We start from the raw sequence: 18,753 nt of genomic DNA on the forward strand, positions 1-18,753 counted from the left end.
TTTTTCTCAATTACATGTAAAGATACTTTCTGAGTTCCAAGTTTTTCAACCATCCTCTCTTCGCTCCCCCTCCTGAGGCCAGTAAACAATCTGATCTAGGTTACCATCATGTAGCATCCGTTTGTAACAGACCCAGTCAGGACAGTCAGGGTTAGCACGAAAGTGCCCTTCAGTCTGAATCTATTCTCTGCCTTTGTGGAGGCGGGTAACATGTTTCACCATGAATCCTTTGGAACTGTGGTTAGTCATTGTTGTGGTTGGTCAGAGTCTTTCATGGTTGATTATCTTTAGTGTTGCTGTTTCTGTATCAGTTTTTTCTCCTGGTTCTGCTTGCTTCACTGTTTATGCAAGCCTTCCCAGGTTTTTCCTGAAACCATCCTGTTTTTCATTTCTTATAGCACAGTAGTATTCCATCACAATCACATACCACAGCTTGTTCAGCCATTGCTTGGTTCCCAATTCTTGGCCACCACAAAAAGAACCATTATAAAATATTTTTGCATATCTAGTTTCTTTTCCTTGTTCTTTAATCACTTTGGGGTATATGGTATCTAGACTCTTTTTTTTGATCATGGCTTTCGAGTAGTCCAATAATTCTTCTTCTTTTGGGGGGAGGCAATGAGGGTTAAGTGACTTGCCCAGGGTCACACAGCTGGGAAGTGTCAAGTGTCTGAGGCTGGATTTGAACTCAGGTTCTCCTGAATCCAGAGCTGGTGCTTTATCCACTGTGCCACCTAGCTGCCACACCCCCCCCCCCAATAATTCTTAAATTATTTCTCCTGGATCTGTTTTTCAGGTCTGTTGTCTTTCTGATGAGATATTTCACATTTTCTTTTATTTTTTCATTCTTTTGATTCTGTTTGACTGGTTCTTGGTGTCTCATGGAGTCATTAGCTTCCATCTGCCCAATTCTAATTTTTTTTTTTTAAACAGGGCAATGAGGGTTAAGTGACTTGCCCGGGGTCACATAGCTAGTTAAGTGTCAAGTGTCTGAGGCTGGATTTGAACTCAGGTCCTCCTGAATCCAGGGCCGGTGCTCTATCCATTGCACCACCTAGCTGCCCCTCATTTGATTTTTTAAATCCTTTTTGAGCTCTTCTAAGAAGGCTTTTTGGTTTTGAGACCAATTCATCTCCCTTGAGGCTTCACATGTCGGTATTTTGACAGTATTATCCTCATCTGAGTTTGTATTTTGGTCTTCCCTGTCACCATAGAAGCTGTTAATGGTGAGGTCCCTTTGCTGTTTCTTACTCATGTTGTAGCCTATTTTTTGACTTATAAAGTTGAGGTCTGCTCCTGGGGCACAAGGGCCACTGTTGCAAGCTTCTTGTGCGTGTTAGTAGATAGGGGTCTGGTGGCTTGACTTTCTGCTCTGAGGCCTCTGTGGCTTGTGGATTCCTCACTGCCCTGGGCTTGCTCCCTGTGCAGGGATGGCTTGGCCTAGTCCCGCCTGTCCTGGGGGTGCTTCTCTAGCTGGCATTTTGCCCTCTCACACAGGGCTGGTGGGTCTCACCACTGCCCTACCTCATCACCAGCTTTCTGAGCCAGGACCAAGGGACCTTAGCTGCTGATCTTTGCTGTGGCCAAGAGCCTCCTGCTAACTTGCCCAGACCCCCCCTACACATTGTGCTGTGCTGCGATGTGCTCCCCTTTCACCCAAGTGAGACCAACCTTTTCTGAAGTCTTCTAAATTATCTTAAGTTGGAAGATTGTGTCTGTCTTTTTATAGGTTCTGTAGCTCCAGAATCCGTTTAGAGGCTTAATTTAATGTTGTTTTTGAGGGAAACTTGGGAGAGTTCAGGCAATTTCCTGGCTTCTTCTGCCATCTTGGCTCTGCCCACCCCTCCCCCTTTGGGGTATAGACCTAGTAGCTTTTATCATCTTAGTGAATCAGATCGGTGTTGGATGGTACCTTGAATTTATTGTGCATTTCTCTGATTATTTATGATTTAGAGCATTTTTTTCCACATGGCTATTGATATTTTGAATTTTTTTCTCTGAAAATGACCTGTTCATATCCTTTGATCATTTATCAATTGGAGGATGGCTTATTCTTATAAATTCCCTAGATATTTTTTGGGGGGTGGGGCAATGAGGGTTAAGTGACTTGCCCAGGGTCACACAGCTAATAAGTGTCATGTGTCTGAGGCCAAATTTGAACTCAGGTCCTCCTAAATCCAGGGCTGGTGCTTTATCCACTGTGCCACCTAGCTGCCACTCCCTAAATATTTTTGAAATGAAACCATGGTCAGAAAACTTCCTGCAAAGATTCCTCCCTTCAGTTTCCTGTTTTTCTTCTAATTTTAGTTGCATTGGTTTTGTTTGTGCAAAAAAGTTTTATGTAATCAAAATTAGACATTTTACCTCTCGTGAACCTTCTCTTTCTTGTTTGGTCGTGAACTTTTCCTCTATCCATAATCATAAGTAATTTCTTTCATACTCCACTAATTTGCTTATAATACCACTCCTTAAGTCGATAAGTCATGTACCCATTTTGAAATTATTTTGGTAAAGACTGTGATATGTTGGGTCTATGCCTAGTTCCTACTAGATTACTTTCCCCTTTTCCCAACAGTTTTTGTCTACCAGTGAATTCTTACTCCAATATGTGGGATTTTTTTTTTTAGTGAGGCAATTGGGTGGGGGTAGTATCTTTCCAATATATTGGGGTTGAAGCTATTGAGCATGGGCTGTTGGTTATTCTTCTACTCTTACTGTACATACTCTCTCCTACTTTCCCAGAATGTTTTAAGATCCTTTCTAAGCATCTGATGCCCTAATCTCTCCATGGCGGACAGTGAATAAATATTTGTGGCTGCCTGATTTCTGTGGTTGGCTTGTGTGTCCCTCTGGTGGGCATGTTGACCCTGCCACCCCATATGGGGAACCCGCCCCCCCCCCCCAATCCACTGGCTGCCTCGCCATGACACGTCCTGACTCTTTCCCTCCCCTTGGATGCAGGGAAGGGGACCAGGTCTCTTCCTCTTTCTGACCCAAGCCTCACTGCCTCCCTGGGGAGCTTGGGAGCAGGAGCAGGTGATGCTCTGGGTAATGTCTTTTCTGCCTTTTGTGTTACAGTGAAGAAGCAATGAGGAAAGCCGGAGTTGCCCATAGCAAATCTAGCAAGGACATGGAGAGCCACGTGTTCCTGAAGGCCAAAACCCGGGTAAGGCACCGCAGGCCTGTTGTAAACGATGACTTGGAACGTGGGTTTGGTTGGGGAGAGAAGGGCCTTGATGCTGGGAGGCTGGTGGGTGGGGTGTGCCAGGTTCCCTGACCCCTGACCTCAGCTGAATGAAAGTGTGCTTCTTCACAATGACCCTGCCAGGGAGGGAATACAAGAACTATTTTCCCTCCTTTAAAGGTGTGTGTGTGGGGACAGCTAGGTGGTGCAGTGGAGAGAGCACCGGCCCTGGAGTCAGGAGGACCTGAGTTCAAATCCGGCCTCAGACACTTGACACTTACTAGTGGTGTGACCCTCGGCAAGTCACTTAACCCCAATTGCCTCACCAAAGGAAAAAGGTGGGGGAGGGGGGATGGGGGGGGAAGGTGAGGGGTCAGAGGCCCAGAGAAAGGGAGGGACTTGCCCCCTAGGGTCATGGAGCTGTTAAGTGGTTGAGCTAGGACAGGACCCCTCACCTTCTGACTGACCCCAGAGCCCCTTACACGACCCTTTTTAGCTTGTCTGTATCTTTGTGAAAATGAAATGTTTTTAGAGGCTCATTTCTATAACAGCAAGAAGAATAATCCTGGCACTTTCAGTTACGTGGGACTGTTTTCAGAGTGCTTTTATGCAGATTATTTCAGGGGCTGTTGTAGGGGACCTTCTCTTCTGGGTCACTTTGTGAGAAGGTGAGGTTTCCAGAGGCCAGGGTCACGGTGTTGTTGTTGGGAGTGGCATTTGCAGACCAGTGACGTTGGGCTAAGGGGGTGAGGAGCTGAAGTATTGGGTAGGTGCAAGGCCGAGGGCACTCCTGCCTCCGTGTAAGACAGGAAGTGATGGGCTGGGCAACCCTGTCCTTTCAGATGGCGCGGGAATGCTAGGAGACCCCAGGTTGGCTCTGGCCATCTTGTGGCTGCTGCGGGCCTCATGCTGCCTGCTTCTTCTCTCAGTATATCATGCATTATTGGCCGTCACATGGCAGCAGGTAGAAAGGATCTGGGGACATGGGTTTCGCTGGGATTGAGGGCAAGTCCTCACTTCAGTGGAGCTTAGTTTTCTGGTCTGTAAAAGGGCCAGAATGCTCCTGGCACCACTGACTCAGCCAGAGAAGAATGGGAACCAGCCTTTGATGCCCGTGTTCCGTGAGCTGTACCTGGAGACATCGTCAGTTGGGCATCTCTCTTGCAGAAGAGAGAGACCCCAGAGGACAGGGAAGCAGATGAGGCTCTTCTGAGCCCCCAGTGCCCAGAGAGACAGAGGTGCCTTCTGATGGACAAGCCCGGGATCCTGGGATGGATTCTAGACACGGAGCTCAAAGGAACCTTAGCGGCCGTCAGGGCGAGCCCTGGGGCTTGTGCTTTAAGGGCTACTGATGGCCTGTGTTTTTACATCCGCCATTTCTGGGTCTTCCTTTGAGACCCTGTCCAAACTCCAGTCAAGTAGCAGAGTGAGCCCCTGGATCCCTCTGCCCCATCTATAGTTTACCCTCTCTAATGAAGAGGGGGGTGGGAAGTGTGTGGGGATTCATTCTCTCTTCTCTTTTCTGTACTCTTATTTTGTTGGCAGTGCTAGAACCTGAGGCCCATAGAGGGGGAATGACTGGCCCAAGGTCCCAGAGGTACCAAAGCTGGGAGTCCCTTCTAGAGTATTCTTTGTTTGGTTTTTTGGGTGGGCAGTAAGGGTTAAGTGACTTGCCCAAGGTCACACAGCTAGTAAGTGTCAAGTATTTGAGGCCGAATTTGAACTCAGGTACTCCTGAATCCAGGGCGGTGCTTTATCCACTGTGCCACCTAGCTGCCCCCTAGAGTATTCTTAACAAGACCCACTCCCCAGGGGGAGCCCCTGAGGCAGTTCCTTCCTTCTTTGAGCATTCCTGCCCCTTAGGGCAGTTTTCTGGGAGGCTATAGCTGTGCCACTCTAGCCAGGCAGGTCAGATGGCTTATGATCAGCAGGAACCCCTGAGCCCAGGGTGATGCTGAACCACACACTCTCCAGTGCTCTCAGATTCTGACCTCATTTCCAGTAGCCATTCAGCCCAAAGCTAAGGAAAAGGAGGCTGGGGAGAGAGAAGGGAGAAGTGTGTGTGTGTACAGTCTGAACTCGGGGTTTTAGGTAAGGGTCTATCACAAATGATTTTTGTTTATTTAGTGTTACTAAGTCCTGGAGTTTCTAACTTAGAGAAACGTCTAGATGTCCAAACTGCCCTGGCAACCTCTTTCCCTCCCTGCTCCTTGAACTCTATCCTGAGGTAGTTTATTAGGAGGCTTGAGTAGGGAAAAGGGTCATAATAGGTTAAAGTTCAGTTTTTTGGGTTAGCTTTCCAAGAATAAAACTGTCTTCAACTAGAACTCCTCATTTTTTTCCATGGGATTGAAAGGGTCTCCTCTCTGGGATCAGTAGCAAGATTATAATCTTTCTGAGTGGCTAAGAAAAGCTGTTCCCTCCAAGTAGGAAAATGGGCCCGGGGGACCAGCCTGAGCTCCTTTTGTCCCAGGCCTGGTTTCCTCTGGTCCCTTCAGTACAAACTCCATTTTAAAAGTTCTTTTGTTCTTAACCCAAGGCAGCAAATCTGCAAAGGGTTTTTAGATTGAGAAAGTGACAAGGAAGCTTAATCTGCTTCCCCCGGAGCTGAGCTCTGATTGGAGCTGAGGGCCTCTGACTCCAGATGCCGGGTTGCTCTCCCCCCCTCTTTAGAATGAGAAGATTGGTCCATCTACCTCTGACCTTCCGAGGTCCTCCCAGCCCGAGCTCTGCACGTCCTGTGTGCTGAGGGCTCACCCAGTTGTGACGGTCAGACCTGAAGAAAATGGGCGGTAGGTTTAGCCGAAGTTCTGCGTCCCTTTGTCCCGGCCCCCTCTTTTCCTCTCGGCCCATTTTTAGCCTGCTGTCTTAGACACCGATGACTTTTTCTCGACGAAAGGGTCCCGTGGCAGCGGGTGTGCTCCAGCCCCTGCCTTCTCTCAGTGTGTGGCTCAGCTGGCCGACAGGAAGAAGGGCTCCCTTCTGGTGAGGGAAGGGAAATGGTGAGTCACAACATGCCTGTCTTCTTCGCTTGGGATTAAACTGCTTCCTGTTTTTTAATTTTAGGACGAATATCTTTCCCTTGTGGCCAGGCTCATTATCCATTTCCGAGACATTCGTAAGTAACAGCTTTTGTATTTCTTGGCTTTCTGGAGCCATTGGGAAGGCTCCCTGGGAAGGAGTAGGGTGGGGTGGGGCGGAGCTTGAGGGGCATCTGCTCCGGAGACGTCCTGACTACTGCAGGGGGCAGGAGTAGTTCTGTTCCTGCCTAGGAGGCCCCGTCCTTTATTCAGGACATGTTGCTAGGTCCTGGAGACACAAAGACAGCCCCTGCCCTCAGAGAGCTTACAGGACCCTGTGATGCTTCCACCTTCCAGAATCCTGCAGGTCATATGACTGGTTCAGACTCCACCGATTTGCTCTGGACGTTGTCTCACCTTGCTCTTTGTCTCTCCTGACTTGACCATCATTTCCTAGCCATGCCACTCTTGGTCTCAGAGCCCTCTTCAGCTCAGACCCGCTTGGATGTCTCAGGAGCTGCCTCACTGTCAGAGGAACTTTGAAATGCAAATGCACGGCCTTCTTTCCTCTGTAGTTCCCTTATTTTGACTTCTCTTCCCCCCACCCCCACTGCCACTGCCTCGGCACTGAACTGTAAACAAGGACAAGTACAAAACCAGCTCCACCTCTGGCAGCAGGACTTGGGGGGGGTTGTAGCAGTTGGAATTTGCACCTTAGTGGTTCGTGGGGCCTCCCATCCCAGCGCCCTCTGAGACTGTCCCTCTTGTTCCTTACCTGCACCATTTCACATGCTCTCATTTGCTTAGCCATTTGGTGGCACCCCCTTAGTTTGGGGCTACTTTGAAAAGAGCTGCTACAGATAGTTTGGGACCCATGAGCCCTCTTCCTCTTTCTCGGATCCATTTGGTGTACGTCGTGGAGTTCCTAAGACTCACTCTGCTTGTCTCACTGCTCTTCTAGAGCCGAATCTTGTCTTCCCCAGACCTCTGAGGCTTGAGATTGACATTTTGAGAAACACGACATCTTTTGTTCTTTAAATCAGCAGCATTTCTCATTGTAACCCTCTGTTCCCTCCCTCACGGCCCCCAATCCCATCCCTTATAATAAAAGGGGGAGGAAGTTCAGTGAAGCTCAGACTGACCAAGTGACATGCAGTGTTTCACCTCATTGATCTCCCACTATTCCAAGAAGCCTGGGGAGTCCCTCTCTTACAGGCTACAGCCACGCTACTGTGTAGGAGGGCAAGGGTGCGTCCAGTCTTGTCTGACCTGGCACCTGATAGGCTTGAACCTGGTTATTACTTAGACAGAAGGTTTCCAACTTAAGTGAGTGTTTTCTGATTCGTTCTTTCTCCCATCGTAGTATAGAGGAAAGGAACCAGTTTGGCAGATCGGAGGCCCTGGGTTCTAGGCCCAGCTTTACCTTAGACTTTCTGTGGGACCTTGAGTAAATCACTTCTCTTTTTTGTGTTTCAGTCTTTCAGTCAATCAATAAACGTTTATTAAGCTCCTGCTTTGTACTAGGCACTAGGTTCAAGTTCTTCATCTCTCACGAAAGAGGAGGTTAAACCAGGGCATTTCTTAAGTATCTTTCAACTTAGAAAAGCTCGTATTCTTTGGTTCAGTGCTACTGTTATGAGGAGTCACCAGAATACCAGAAAAACACTGGCTACATTATGGTGAACCTTCATCTGTTTCTTTTTCATTTTCCCTTGGTTCTTTTTGGTCTGGGCTAGCCATTGGTCAATTCAGCAGAAGGACAACTTGTGCAACCTAGAGTGAGGTGCTTCCCCTCTTGGGTTCTCTTTAGTTAGAAAACAGGGGCTGGACTGGATTCTGTCTCCAGGTGCCTTCCATCTCATCTCAGAGACTCTTTGTCACCCATCTGGGCTGAATTTCCATTCACAGTGCTGGGTCACTCTTTTGGGATGGTCACCAGGCTGTTCTGTAGGTTGTGTCTCCATGGCCACATGCACAGCCAGAGTCTATCTACTTCTGGGCGTGTTAGTCTTGGTAACTGGGGGAACAAGGAACTAGGTCACTGTCAACCTCAGCTCCCTCCCACAGCTAACCCCGCCTTTTGGGGGCAGTCGGTTGAATTTCATCTGGTTTTTCCTTCCTCTGCTATTCTGAAGTGAGACTGGAGAATCATCTCTCTTTCACCTAGAAGGACTTTGTTGAGCCTTGTTTTTAGGGATTTGATCATTTAAGTACTGGCTCTGCCACTGCCTGGTGGTGAGACCTTGGGCACTGGCTTGTGATGTTAGGTCACAACTGACCCCATCACTCCCCTGCTTCTAAAGACCTCTTGACTCCCTGCTGCCTCAAGGAATGAATACAACAAACGATGAACTCCTGAATTTAGCATCTAGAAGCCCACACTCCTTGGTTCTTGCCTCATCATTACCCACCCATCTGACCTACTCGGTGGGCCACCATGGTGCTTTGCGAGAACCCATTTCCCAGGCCTCCAACATCCTTCCTCTTCACCTTTGGACAAGCTCTTTTAGATCCTTCCAGCCTAGCTGGGAGTGTTGTCATGTCATTGTGTATAAGTCTACCTGTGGACACACTGCGACCCTTGAGGAGAATGTCGGCCCTCCCCCTAGAAGAGTTGTCTTTATGCCCCCAGGAGCTGTTGTAGTGCCTTGTTAACAAACGTTTGTTGGATGGGCTTGGATGGCCTAGTCACGGGAAGCCAGTCTTTGGAAGGGACCCTGAGATTAGGGGAAAATAGGTTTTCTCTAGGTTGTAATGGATATCTCTGTATGACCTCTTTCTCTGCGGGCCTCTGATCCCGTGACTCACCACAGGCCCGGGGGTGAGAAGAGATTCTGAGTCATCTGGGCCACCCGCACTAGGCCGGAGGCTTCCCATGATCCTGTCCCGTTTCACCTCCAGCTGTCCCCTAACACCCAGCCTCCGTTGGCCAAACAGAGCAGGACTGAGCCCTCTCACACACGGCAGTCCTTGGAGTTCTTGATGACCACCTGCTTGTCCCTCCAGAGGCTTCCCTTTTACCAGTCGAACAGCTCTGCTTCCTTCACCAAGCGCTCCTAGTGCATCCCTCCCCAGAATGCCAGGCTTTTGTCCAACTTCCTAAAAGGATGAGTTTTCTTGGAAGCTCGTGGCAAATATTTTTGTTGTCTTCTGCTCCCTTGGACTGATTGGTGGGGGTGGAGGGGGGGATGGGAAGCAGGGTGTCAGAAGTTACTGGGTGGCTTCTGCCCCAGCAGAGCTTTTCAGTAGGGCCACCTCAGTGATGGCTCACGCTCTCGTCATTAGCTCCTTAGGTGACCTTGGGTCTACTGATGTAGTGCCCAGATCGGATGAATCTGGGTGATGAGGAAACTGAGATGGCAGAAGCCTTGAGACAGGCTAAGTGACCTAACCAAGGCCATTCAGTGCTCTTCCCACTGCCCCCCATTGCCTCTCAGCCTTTCTTGTCTTAGGTCGCTGTTTGTAAAATGAGGTGATTGGATCTGGCGATCCCATCTGTTTGGTGAGCTGTGTAAGATGTGGCTGATACTTGTGTCACCTTCCAAGGTCCTTCTTAGAGCTCTCTGGGAAAAGGCTTATCCCTCTTCTGACTGTCTGAGCTGTGTCCCTTGCAGGTCCAGAATCCGAGATTCTCTGCCTCCCAGGTCTGGGGCAGCCCAGGAAGGCCCCAGGGGCTGACCTTGATTAGAAGGAGTTATCCACCAAAGCCCCAGCACTTCTCGGCCTCCTGCGGACACCGATTTGTGAGCCTGTGTCACTGTCCCCATAAGCATTGTCTTCTTGAGGCAGTCTCTTGCTTCTGGAGAATGGTGTGTGCTCCTTGGGGAGTGCCCGGTCTCTGTAAGGGCTGGACTTGCTGCCCTCCAAAGTCATCCCGGCGCATCAAGGGGCATCAGTGCCTGCAGGGTCCTAGGCCAGATGCTGGGCCACCCCTCTTCGGGAGCCCCAGTTCATTGCTTACGTGACCCTCTGAGAGCCCAGGCGGATTGCAGGTCGAGGTGCCTCCAGGCTAGGATGCGATATGTTCTTGAACTACGCGCTGCTGAGGGTTTTTCTTTGTGTTGTTTTTTTCTTTAATAGATAACAAGAAATCTCAGGCCTCTGTTAGCGGTAAGAACCTCCCTCCTTCCCCCCACCCCTCACAACAATGATCAGTCACTTAGAGCTGGGGAGAGAGGGCGGGAGGGAGCGAGGGAGGGGGGCTTTGGGGATGGGCTTTTCAGTTAGGGCAGACCCTCGAGGTCACCTGCTTCTGGCCACTAAAGGCATTCATTTAATTGCTTAGAGTATTGAGAGCTCCCTTCTCATCCCAAGACATTCCACTTGTCTTAGCAAAAAAAAAAAAAAAAAAAAGAAAGCAACACCCCACGAGAAGAAATGAGACAGTGACTTCCAGGCTGGTGTTAGGACGCTTGTCTTCTCTCTGCTGGGCCGGCTTCCCCTGCCTCTCTTACTCAGGTCTTCCTTGTCCCTCTCTGCAGCCAGTCCTTAGGACTAGGACTGACCCAATTGGGAGCTTTCTGGATTACAACCCATTCAAAGAGAGAGTTTTGTTATTTTCCAGTCCGTCTTGGGGGGGCCGAACCCAAGCATCTTCTCCACTGCCCAGAGGCCCCTCTGGCATCTCCAGTCTCTCTCTTAGTTTTCTCCACCCTTCAGAAGAAGGGGGTGGCCTCTGGTTCAGAAAGCGCCCACAGAGCCCTGCTCAGCTTGGCTTCATAAGGAGGGAACTCTTCTTGGCAGCCTTTCGGCCAGGTGGACGTAAAGGTCCCCTTGTTTGGTGGGACTGGTGGCGGCTTTCTGCCTGGCATCCTTGCAGCTCCTGCTTCAGAGTGGGCTCTTGCTTAACCCGAGCTCCCTGAAGCTCAGTGAGGAGCAGTGTGGGTGGGATGTTTGAGTTAAGGGCTCGCTGCTAACTTCACGGCTTTAACTCTGGGGAAGAATTTCTTTTTGCTCAATCCTGTTCAGTGCCAAGAACTTGGGATCTGCTCAGGTTATCCTCGGGGCATTGGGGGGGAGGGGAAGGGGAGAACGACTCATTTTAGGTAGAGCAGCGTGACAACAGCAGTCAAGGCCCTCTGGAGGTCCACTGGCTGTGTGACCCCAGACTTGGCAGTGCTCCCTCACTCTTAAGTTAGAGGGATTTTGCATATCCCATCAGCGGAGGGCATTTTTGACACCAGTTCCCTAAATGAATGAAATCACAGATCTGGACCAAAAAAAAAAAAGCCTGAGGGGAGTGGGGACTGTTGCCCCTTCTGGGCAGGGCAGGGTAGCCAGCCTGAGCCTTACCTTTTGAGCACCTTCCCCCATCCCCCCACAGATCCCATGAATGCCCTACAGAACCTCACAGGTGGACCTCCAGCTGGAGCGACTGGAATGGGGATGGCTTCTCGGGGCCCAGGCCAATCACTGGGCGGGATAAGTGGGCTCGGAGGAGCGGGCCAGCCAATGACCCTCTCAGGACAGCCACCACCTGGCACCTCAGCAATGCCCCCTCATGGTATGTCTGTTGTTTCTGCCACCACTCAGCCGAGTAAGTACTGCACCTTAGCTGCTTGTTGGGAATTCCCTGGTGTTGATGTTGTCCCTGAGCATGTGACCTTGTCTCTCGTCCCCTGTGCCAGGGATCACAAAGCTCTGACAGTCCCAGCTGGATGTTGCTTCCCTTGGTGTACCTTTGTGGTGAAGAGGGGATAAAGCAGCAAGACCTTGCCGGGATCCCCCAACCCAGAATGACCCTAGAACTGTGTTGGGATGTTGTCAGAGGGCGTCCAAGCTTGGGCCTGAGGCGCCGTTCTTCCATTTCAAATGGTTTTAGCCCTTGGACATTAACACCCTTCCACCTTCCTGTTGCTGGCTGTGCTTGACCCTGTTCCATGGCTATCCTGGGGGTGCAGCACCTTCTCTGGCCATCATTCAGTCGACAAGCATTTCTGAGGCGTCTGCAAGTGCCTGCCCTCCCCCGCCCCAGTAGTTACAGCCATTCTGCTGGTCACTGGGGACAGTCCCCACTGAGGAACAGCTTATTTGATCTCCATTGTTTCTACTGGTTCTCCGCCCCGCCCCCCCTTTCCTGTCCAAAGTTGAGATGAAGCTGCAGGTTGTAGGTCCCCAAGCAATAAATAGACACAGGCATTTCCAGAAAAAGTGCTGGTGTAGAGGGATTGGAGTGAAGGTCGAGGGTGCAGAGTCCTATGAGGATCTGCCCCATGCCAGCCCTGCGGGAGGGAGATGGTAGCTGAGCTAATGAAAGGGGCGGTGATGTGGGATTGGATCAGGACCGAGGCTCCTTCACTTAAAAGAGGTGGGGGAAGGAGGGATGGAGGGAGAGAGAAAGAAAGCATAGAGAGAAAAAGGTCTTGTCGATTTTCATAGTTGAAGAAAGGTGATTTTTGTAGGTATCAGCTCTAAACTCCAACAGCAAAGTGTTACCTTAATGGGGTAAATGAAAATAATAGATAATTAGCATATGTATTGATTGTAAATTGGTCATTTGGGATGAGTTTTAAATAATTCAAAGCTGTTTTTATTGGTATCAAACTTTTATTACATCTTCTAGATTTCCCTTGTATCCCTGTTCTCTCCTCTCCCAGAGAGTCACCCTAAATAATAAAGAATGTTTTATAAAAAATAAAATTAAGAAAAATTGTTTTTGAACAACAAATTGAGAAAAGCAAAAACCTCTGACATTCTATGCAATGTTTCCAATGTACCTCCAGAGGAAGAGGAGGGATCTTTTCTTTGGAACCAAGCTTATTCTTTATCATTTTTCAACATTCCATTCGGTTTATTTTGTGGGAATTCTGTTTCCATAGTTGAAGTCAGTCTATCGATTGTCTTCTTGGTTCTTCATCAGTTTATGTAGGTCTTCCCAGGCTTTCCTGTATCCATCACATACAGTATTTCTTAGAGCACAGTCCTGTTCTATCTTGGCATCCTTCCGTCCTGCCTAGCACAAGATGGGACTCCATCAAGGCTGTTTAAGTAGCTTCAAATCCTGTCCCTCACTTAGTATCCCCAACTTTGAACAATTCACCTAAGAGGGGGTGTAGTAATAGTGAAGAAGCTAGCTGTGGGACCCTTGAAAAGCCTTTAGCCCCTTCCGTGCCTTGACTTCCCCTTCTGTAAAAGGAGGAGACTGTCCTCAGTGCCCATCCAGGCCTGTCCAAACCTAATTCTATGGTCCTGTGGTCTTTCCAGACCTCATATTCCCCGGCTGTAGGTATGGAATCGGACCAGCTCTTCAGCCTTTTAGTTTCTAGCTTAGACTTCTATGACTGTCAAACATTTGTTCAAAGGCAGTAAGCCCTGGGGAAGTCCCAACCCAAAGGGGCATTTCTGGAGTGTCGGTGATGGAGCCCAGCCCCTGTGGCTGTGGCTGCGGCTGCCCCCCTCCCCACTGCTGGTTCCTGGTTGGCATCTTTTCTTTCCTGTGGGAACCTCTCTGCCATCCCTGCATCGTGCTTGGGAGGATGGAGCTCGGGCCAGTGTGGACAAGGAGGGCTTGGGGTGGGGTGGTCTTGAAGCAGGGCAGGAAAGAGTCACACTTTGGCTGCAGCATCTGGGCCCCTTCCCTTAGATGGACTAGCTGTGTTGACCGTGGACAAGAGGAACTTTTCAGCCGTCCCACCCTCTGCTTTCCTTGCCCCCTCAGAGCCTGTTGAGCTCATTGGCTCAGGCCTTCCTCTTCCTGGGCCCTGCTGCTGAGCCGCTTTCCGCTCCCTTCACTGCGGCACTCTTCATGGGGAAGGCTGTGTTCCGTGGTGGACAGAATTCAAGCCATGGGCCAGAGGGTGGAAGAAGAGGAGAGCCCTCTGATTTTGTCCCTTTTTTTTGGGCTGAAGCTAGCTATTGGCTTTGATCTTGGACATGATTCATGGGGACAAAGGGGTTCTTTCTACCCTGTTGTTTTTGGATGGGCTCTGTCATTTCAGCTGTGTGGGGAGCAGTGCTGTGTGACCACTCGCGGTGCTCACCCCACTTGCGCTCAGAAGTAAAGCATCAACCTCAGGTCTGGTCCTGATGCCAGGCTGGGACTTGCCCCTGTACCACGCTGTCCTTCCCTAGCTCTCCTCTCCAGGGCCTGGATAGGATTGGAGGTTTCAGCTGGGACCTCTCAGGGCCAGTGGAGGCACGGTTTCCTGAAGCCATTCTTTTGGGGTGTCTTGTGAATGCCTGGTGTTTCTGGCCATGTGGAGGGCTCAGGAGGACTGAGTGAAAGCCTGGGGTTTTGTCTTTTAAATTTTTTTAATTAACAAAAATTTATTTTCTCTCCTTCCCACTTATTCCCATGACAAAAAAGAAAAACACAGTTCTTGCCATAAGTGTGCCTGGTGGAGCAAAACCACCCCCCAGACTGGCCATCATGGTGATGGCCGGCCATGCCCATAAGCAGCACCTCCTTCCTTTCTGCCAAGAGGCGCTGCCTGGCTCTGCCCCCATCGCCCTGGCACTCCTCGCCAGAGGCCGTGCAGAGCTCGGCAGATCGCTTCGTGGGGTCAGTGCCAAGGTGAGCCGACGCCTGTGAGGCTTTTCAGACAAGATGGACTCTGTCTTTGCAGCCCAGCTCCAGCTGCAGCAGGTGGCCCTGCAGCAACAGCAGCAGCAGCAGCAGCAGCAGCAACAGCAGCAGCAGTTCCAGGCCCAGCAGCAGGTGGCCCTGCAGCAGCAGCAGCAGCAGCAGCAGTTCCAGGCCCAGCAGAGTGCCCTGCAGCAGCAGCAGTTCCAGGTGGCTGTGCAGCAGCAGCAGCTGCAGGTGGCCGTGCAGCAGCAGCAGCAGCACCTGCTGAAATTCCACCATCAGAGCCAGCAGCAGGTAAGGGAGGAGGCTGGTCAGGGAGGGGGACATGTGAGAGTAGAGCCCCCCACCCCCTCTGATGAGCCTTCTGACTGAGACTACTAGAGCACCTGAGACCTTGATTGGGCAGGACCAGCTGGGGAGTTCATTTTTACCTCCTCGCTCCCAAAGTTAGCAGAATGATAGCCATTGACCCTGGTTTCTCAGGGCTGGAAGGAATTTCAGAAATTGGTTTGTCATGTTCCCTCCACTCCCAACTCCAGGAGAAGCCTCTCCATATTGGCCAAACACTTGTGGTTCAGCCAAGGTGATTTACCACAAGTTGATTAGCTCCCCTCATCCCCCCATCACCTATTCCTTCCCTCTTTCTCCCCCAACCCCCCCAACCTTGCCAACTGTGCACCCAAGCTCCAGAGGGCCCAAGAGAGGGATGAATGCCATCACAGCCTGGAGCTAGAACTAAAAAGGAAGAAGGGAACAAGCATATAAAGCGCCTTCTAGCCTAAAGCTAGGCACTGTTGGGTGTTGATTGAAATGGCTGAGGAACAAAGATTTGATAGCCAAGAAGATCGATTTATTGAGTAACGTAGGCCAGTTGTTCAACAAATTGGGACTGGTTTCCCTTTTGATTCATTTTGATTGAAAATTTCCCCTTTCGATTCATGCTTCCTCTTCTCATGGATCACTTATCTATAAACCAGATTTATAAGGCTTTTAATTATCAGAATTACATAAATAAGGCTACAATTCAAACTACTTAGAGGACTCACAATGGACCAGTTTTTAGAGGGGGGATTTCCATGTCGCTAAGGTAAACTAGAAAGCTCAGGGGGGCAGCTAGGGGGCGCAGTGGATAAAGCACTGGCCCTGGATTCAGGAGGACCTGAGCTCAAATATGACCTCAGACACTTGACACTTACTAGCTGTGTGACCTTGGGCAAGTCACTTAACCCTCATTGCCCTGCTCAAAAAAAAAAAAAAAAGATATAGAAAGCTCAGCAAACATACATACCACGAAACAAAAGGCCAAAGCAATGCAAGGATGATCATCAATATTAAGTTACGTCAGATCTCCTTGTATCCTAGTAACCCACTCCCAAGGTCTGTTTCATCATTTCTGAGCCCCAATGTCCCATGGAGTCATCTGCTTCCTGGACATACTTCTTTGGAGCATTCTGGATTAGGTCTCATTCTCAGGACAGCTCCGAAGGGGGCTCTGCTTCTCTGGTTCCAAATCACTTGTAGAGACTCCTAGATAATTCTGCTAAAATCTACAAATAATACTTACTATAATTTAGTACAGTCTCTTAAATTGGGTTCTCCTAATCTGAAAGTGCAGAGATTTTAAGTTTTTATAGATCACTAGCTGTTTTTATTTTTACCTAAATCCCACTTGATAAAGGAATTTAAAAAAAAATTCATGAGTGTCTTAACTGTAAATGAACTCTTCTATCTTTTAAAATTATCATATAGGCACTTTAGAAATGGGAAAATAATTTCACTTTCTTAGTGTAATTTTATATGTAAAATCCATAATCCAATTTTGAGAATTTATGACTAAAACATAAGTTAAAGTCTGAACTTCTCTACCAGATACATTTGGAAGTCAATGATATACATATGCAGGTAGCTCTTTTTTCTTGCTGCTGTTGTTGTTATGTAGGTAGTTCTTAGAGAAAACAGTCAAATCCTGTTGCTTTCTCAAAATTTATTATTCCATTTCATTAGAAAACGTTTACATTGCATCTTTGTCTTACACATTTTTCATATTTTCATTGTATTATAAATCAGAGTTGTTCTATACATGACCTTTGCCTGAGGCTTGTCAATCTATTAGTAGATGTAGGATTATACTTACAAAACTTCTGCTCACTTACCCTGATTATAGAAATATTCTGTGAAAGGAAAAGAAGGGACATATAGCAATGTCCAGACGTGTCCCCTTAAGGGTACAAACCGACCTGACATGGGCCATAGCAGGGAGAAGCTCCCCTAGTTCTATCTGATTCATATCTGACAGCTAATCATGTGTCACAGGGTACTCAAAGCCAGGTTTAGGATTAACCAGTGGGAAGATGTTCTCTTCAGAAAGAAGATAGCACATGGGGAAACTGAGTCAAGAGGCTCCTACCTTAGGCCACACTAAGGTCATCCCCTCAACTTTTCCCAAGGACAGACATCCACCTGTAGCAGCTCTCAGATTGCAGCACATGCCATTTTCACTGTTGGCCTCATGACAATTCAGACAAATGCTCCTATAACCAAAACTTGAAATTTCCCCAGATAGTAAAATTTCACTAATTACAACTTAGGGTTTGAATACTATTACTATTCTCATGTTTCTCTGTATTTCATTTATACTTAGAAATGAAAACTAACCACACCCTGGGGTTTCTGGCCTAGCGGTGTACTTAATTATGTTGTACTCCTGGCTGGCTTGCTTCAGAACACATTGACTTAGTGAGCAATGCCAGTCAGTCGCATCGCAGATCGGGACCAGGTCTCTTCAGCTTTCGCTGGACCACGAATATAGGGGACAACAGATTTTTGAGGTTACAAGAGGATGTGTAATTAGGTTATCTGATTTCTAATTGGAGGAAGGGTATGGGGCTTTTTGAGCTGGGAGGGGGAGAGTAAACATCCCCTGAGCATCTGGGCCAGAGATGTTGCAGTAACACGTTACTGTCACATTAGTGTCTCACTGGTGATGTGCCTACTATGTGTCAGGCACTGTGCTAAGCACTTTACACAGCTCTCAGAAGTATGAGGATTCCCATTTTACAGTTCAGGAAACTGAGACAGACAGGGGCATGCGCAGGGTGACACAGCTAGGAAGTGCCTGAGGCTGGATTTTAACTGGGGCCTCCCTGACTCCAGGCCGGCCCTTTAACTACCGGCCGTCAGCTGAGCTGCTGGCATGAAGAAGGGAGACCCTGGGCCCTGCTCATTGTTCTTCCGCTTGTACTCACTAGTCAGTTGGTCAGCAAGCTCTGACGAAGCTCCCATAGACGAGGGGTGGAGCAGCCCTGGCTTTCTCAGCCCCTCGGGCCACACAGGATGAAGCTGACCCCTCCTCCCATGAGAGCAGAGCTGAGCTAGACCCTCCTCATCTGTGAAGTTGGCACAGGCATCTGGGTGTCACTTCTTTGGTGGGTGCTGGTGAGATCTAGGCTGAGGCCGATTATGGCGTCCAGTCTCGCCTGGCTGGGATCTCGGGGTGAGATCCTAGGAAGATGGACCCTGGGAGTCTAGGTGAGGAAACTGAGGTCCTTGAGGGTCCTTGCCTCCAGAGCCTGAGGCCTGACTGGAGGGTCTTCTCTGGGATGGCGCTGGCTATTTAGGGAAGATCCCAGCCTGAGAAGGGGGCTGACCGAGCCAGGGATCGCAGAGGCCAAAGGGAGACCCTGGCCGCACTGGAGTCTCAGGGGGAGTCTCAGCCTCGGGTGTTCCGGAGGTGACTTGCCCCTCTGGGAGGGTCTGCGCCTTCCTTGGAAGGGCACTGTCCAGACCCTGGGAACTGGGGTGGGCAGCCTCGAGGTGCCGTGGGCAGCTCTTGCAAGAAATGGCCACGGTGTCGGGGAGTGAGTCCCACCCTGCACCTCCGATTGGCCTCTTCCCTCTGATGTCACAGGCAGGAAAAGGAAGTTTCTGGACTGGAAGGTTCTAGAAAAGGGGCATGGCCGTGGTGCCTGGTAGGGGGAGAGAGAGAGCCAGGGCAGCCCATCTCGGCTCCAGCAAGGTCAGCGGGG

The 18,753-nt window shown here is 49.4% G+C and overlaps 1 protein-coding gene across 5 annotated transcripts in view; it reads left to right on the plus strand.

The window, feature by feature from the left end:
* MED15 (mediator complex subunit 15) overlaps positions 1–18,753 on the plus strand; it is a 71,594-nt gene that overhangs the window by 18,657 nt on the left and 34,184 nt on the right. For 2 of the 5 annotated variants that reach the window (XM_043964636.1, XM_043964671.1), the window contains exons 2-6: positions 3,079–3,166; positions 6,251–6,302; positions 10,285–10,314; positions 11,528–11,740; positions 14,769–15,022. In XM_043964636.1, coding sequence (XP_043820571.1) covers positions 3,079–3,166; positions 6,251–6,302; positions 10,285–10,314; positions 11,528–11,740; positions 14,769–15,022 — 637 coding nt within the window. The remainder of the gene's footprint in view (positions 1–3,078; positions 3,167–6,250; positions 6,303–10,284; positions 10,315–11,527; positions 11,741–14,768; positions 15,023–18,753) is intronic. The other 3 variants (XM_043964652.1, XM_043964644.1, XM_043964662.1) reach the window with 3 other exon arrangements.

This window comes from Dromiciops gliroides, chromosome 1 (genome assembly GCF_019393635.1).
Source record: "Dromiciops gliroides isolate mDroGli1 chromosome 1, mDroGli1.pri, whole genome shotgun sequence".
NCBI lineage: Eukaryota > Metazoa > Chordata > Mammalia > Microbiotheria > Microbiotheriidae > Dromiciops > Dromiciops gliroides.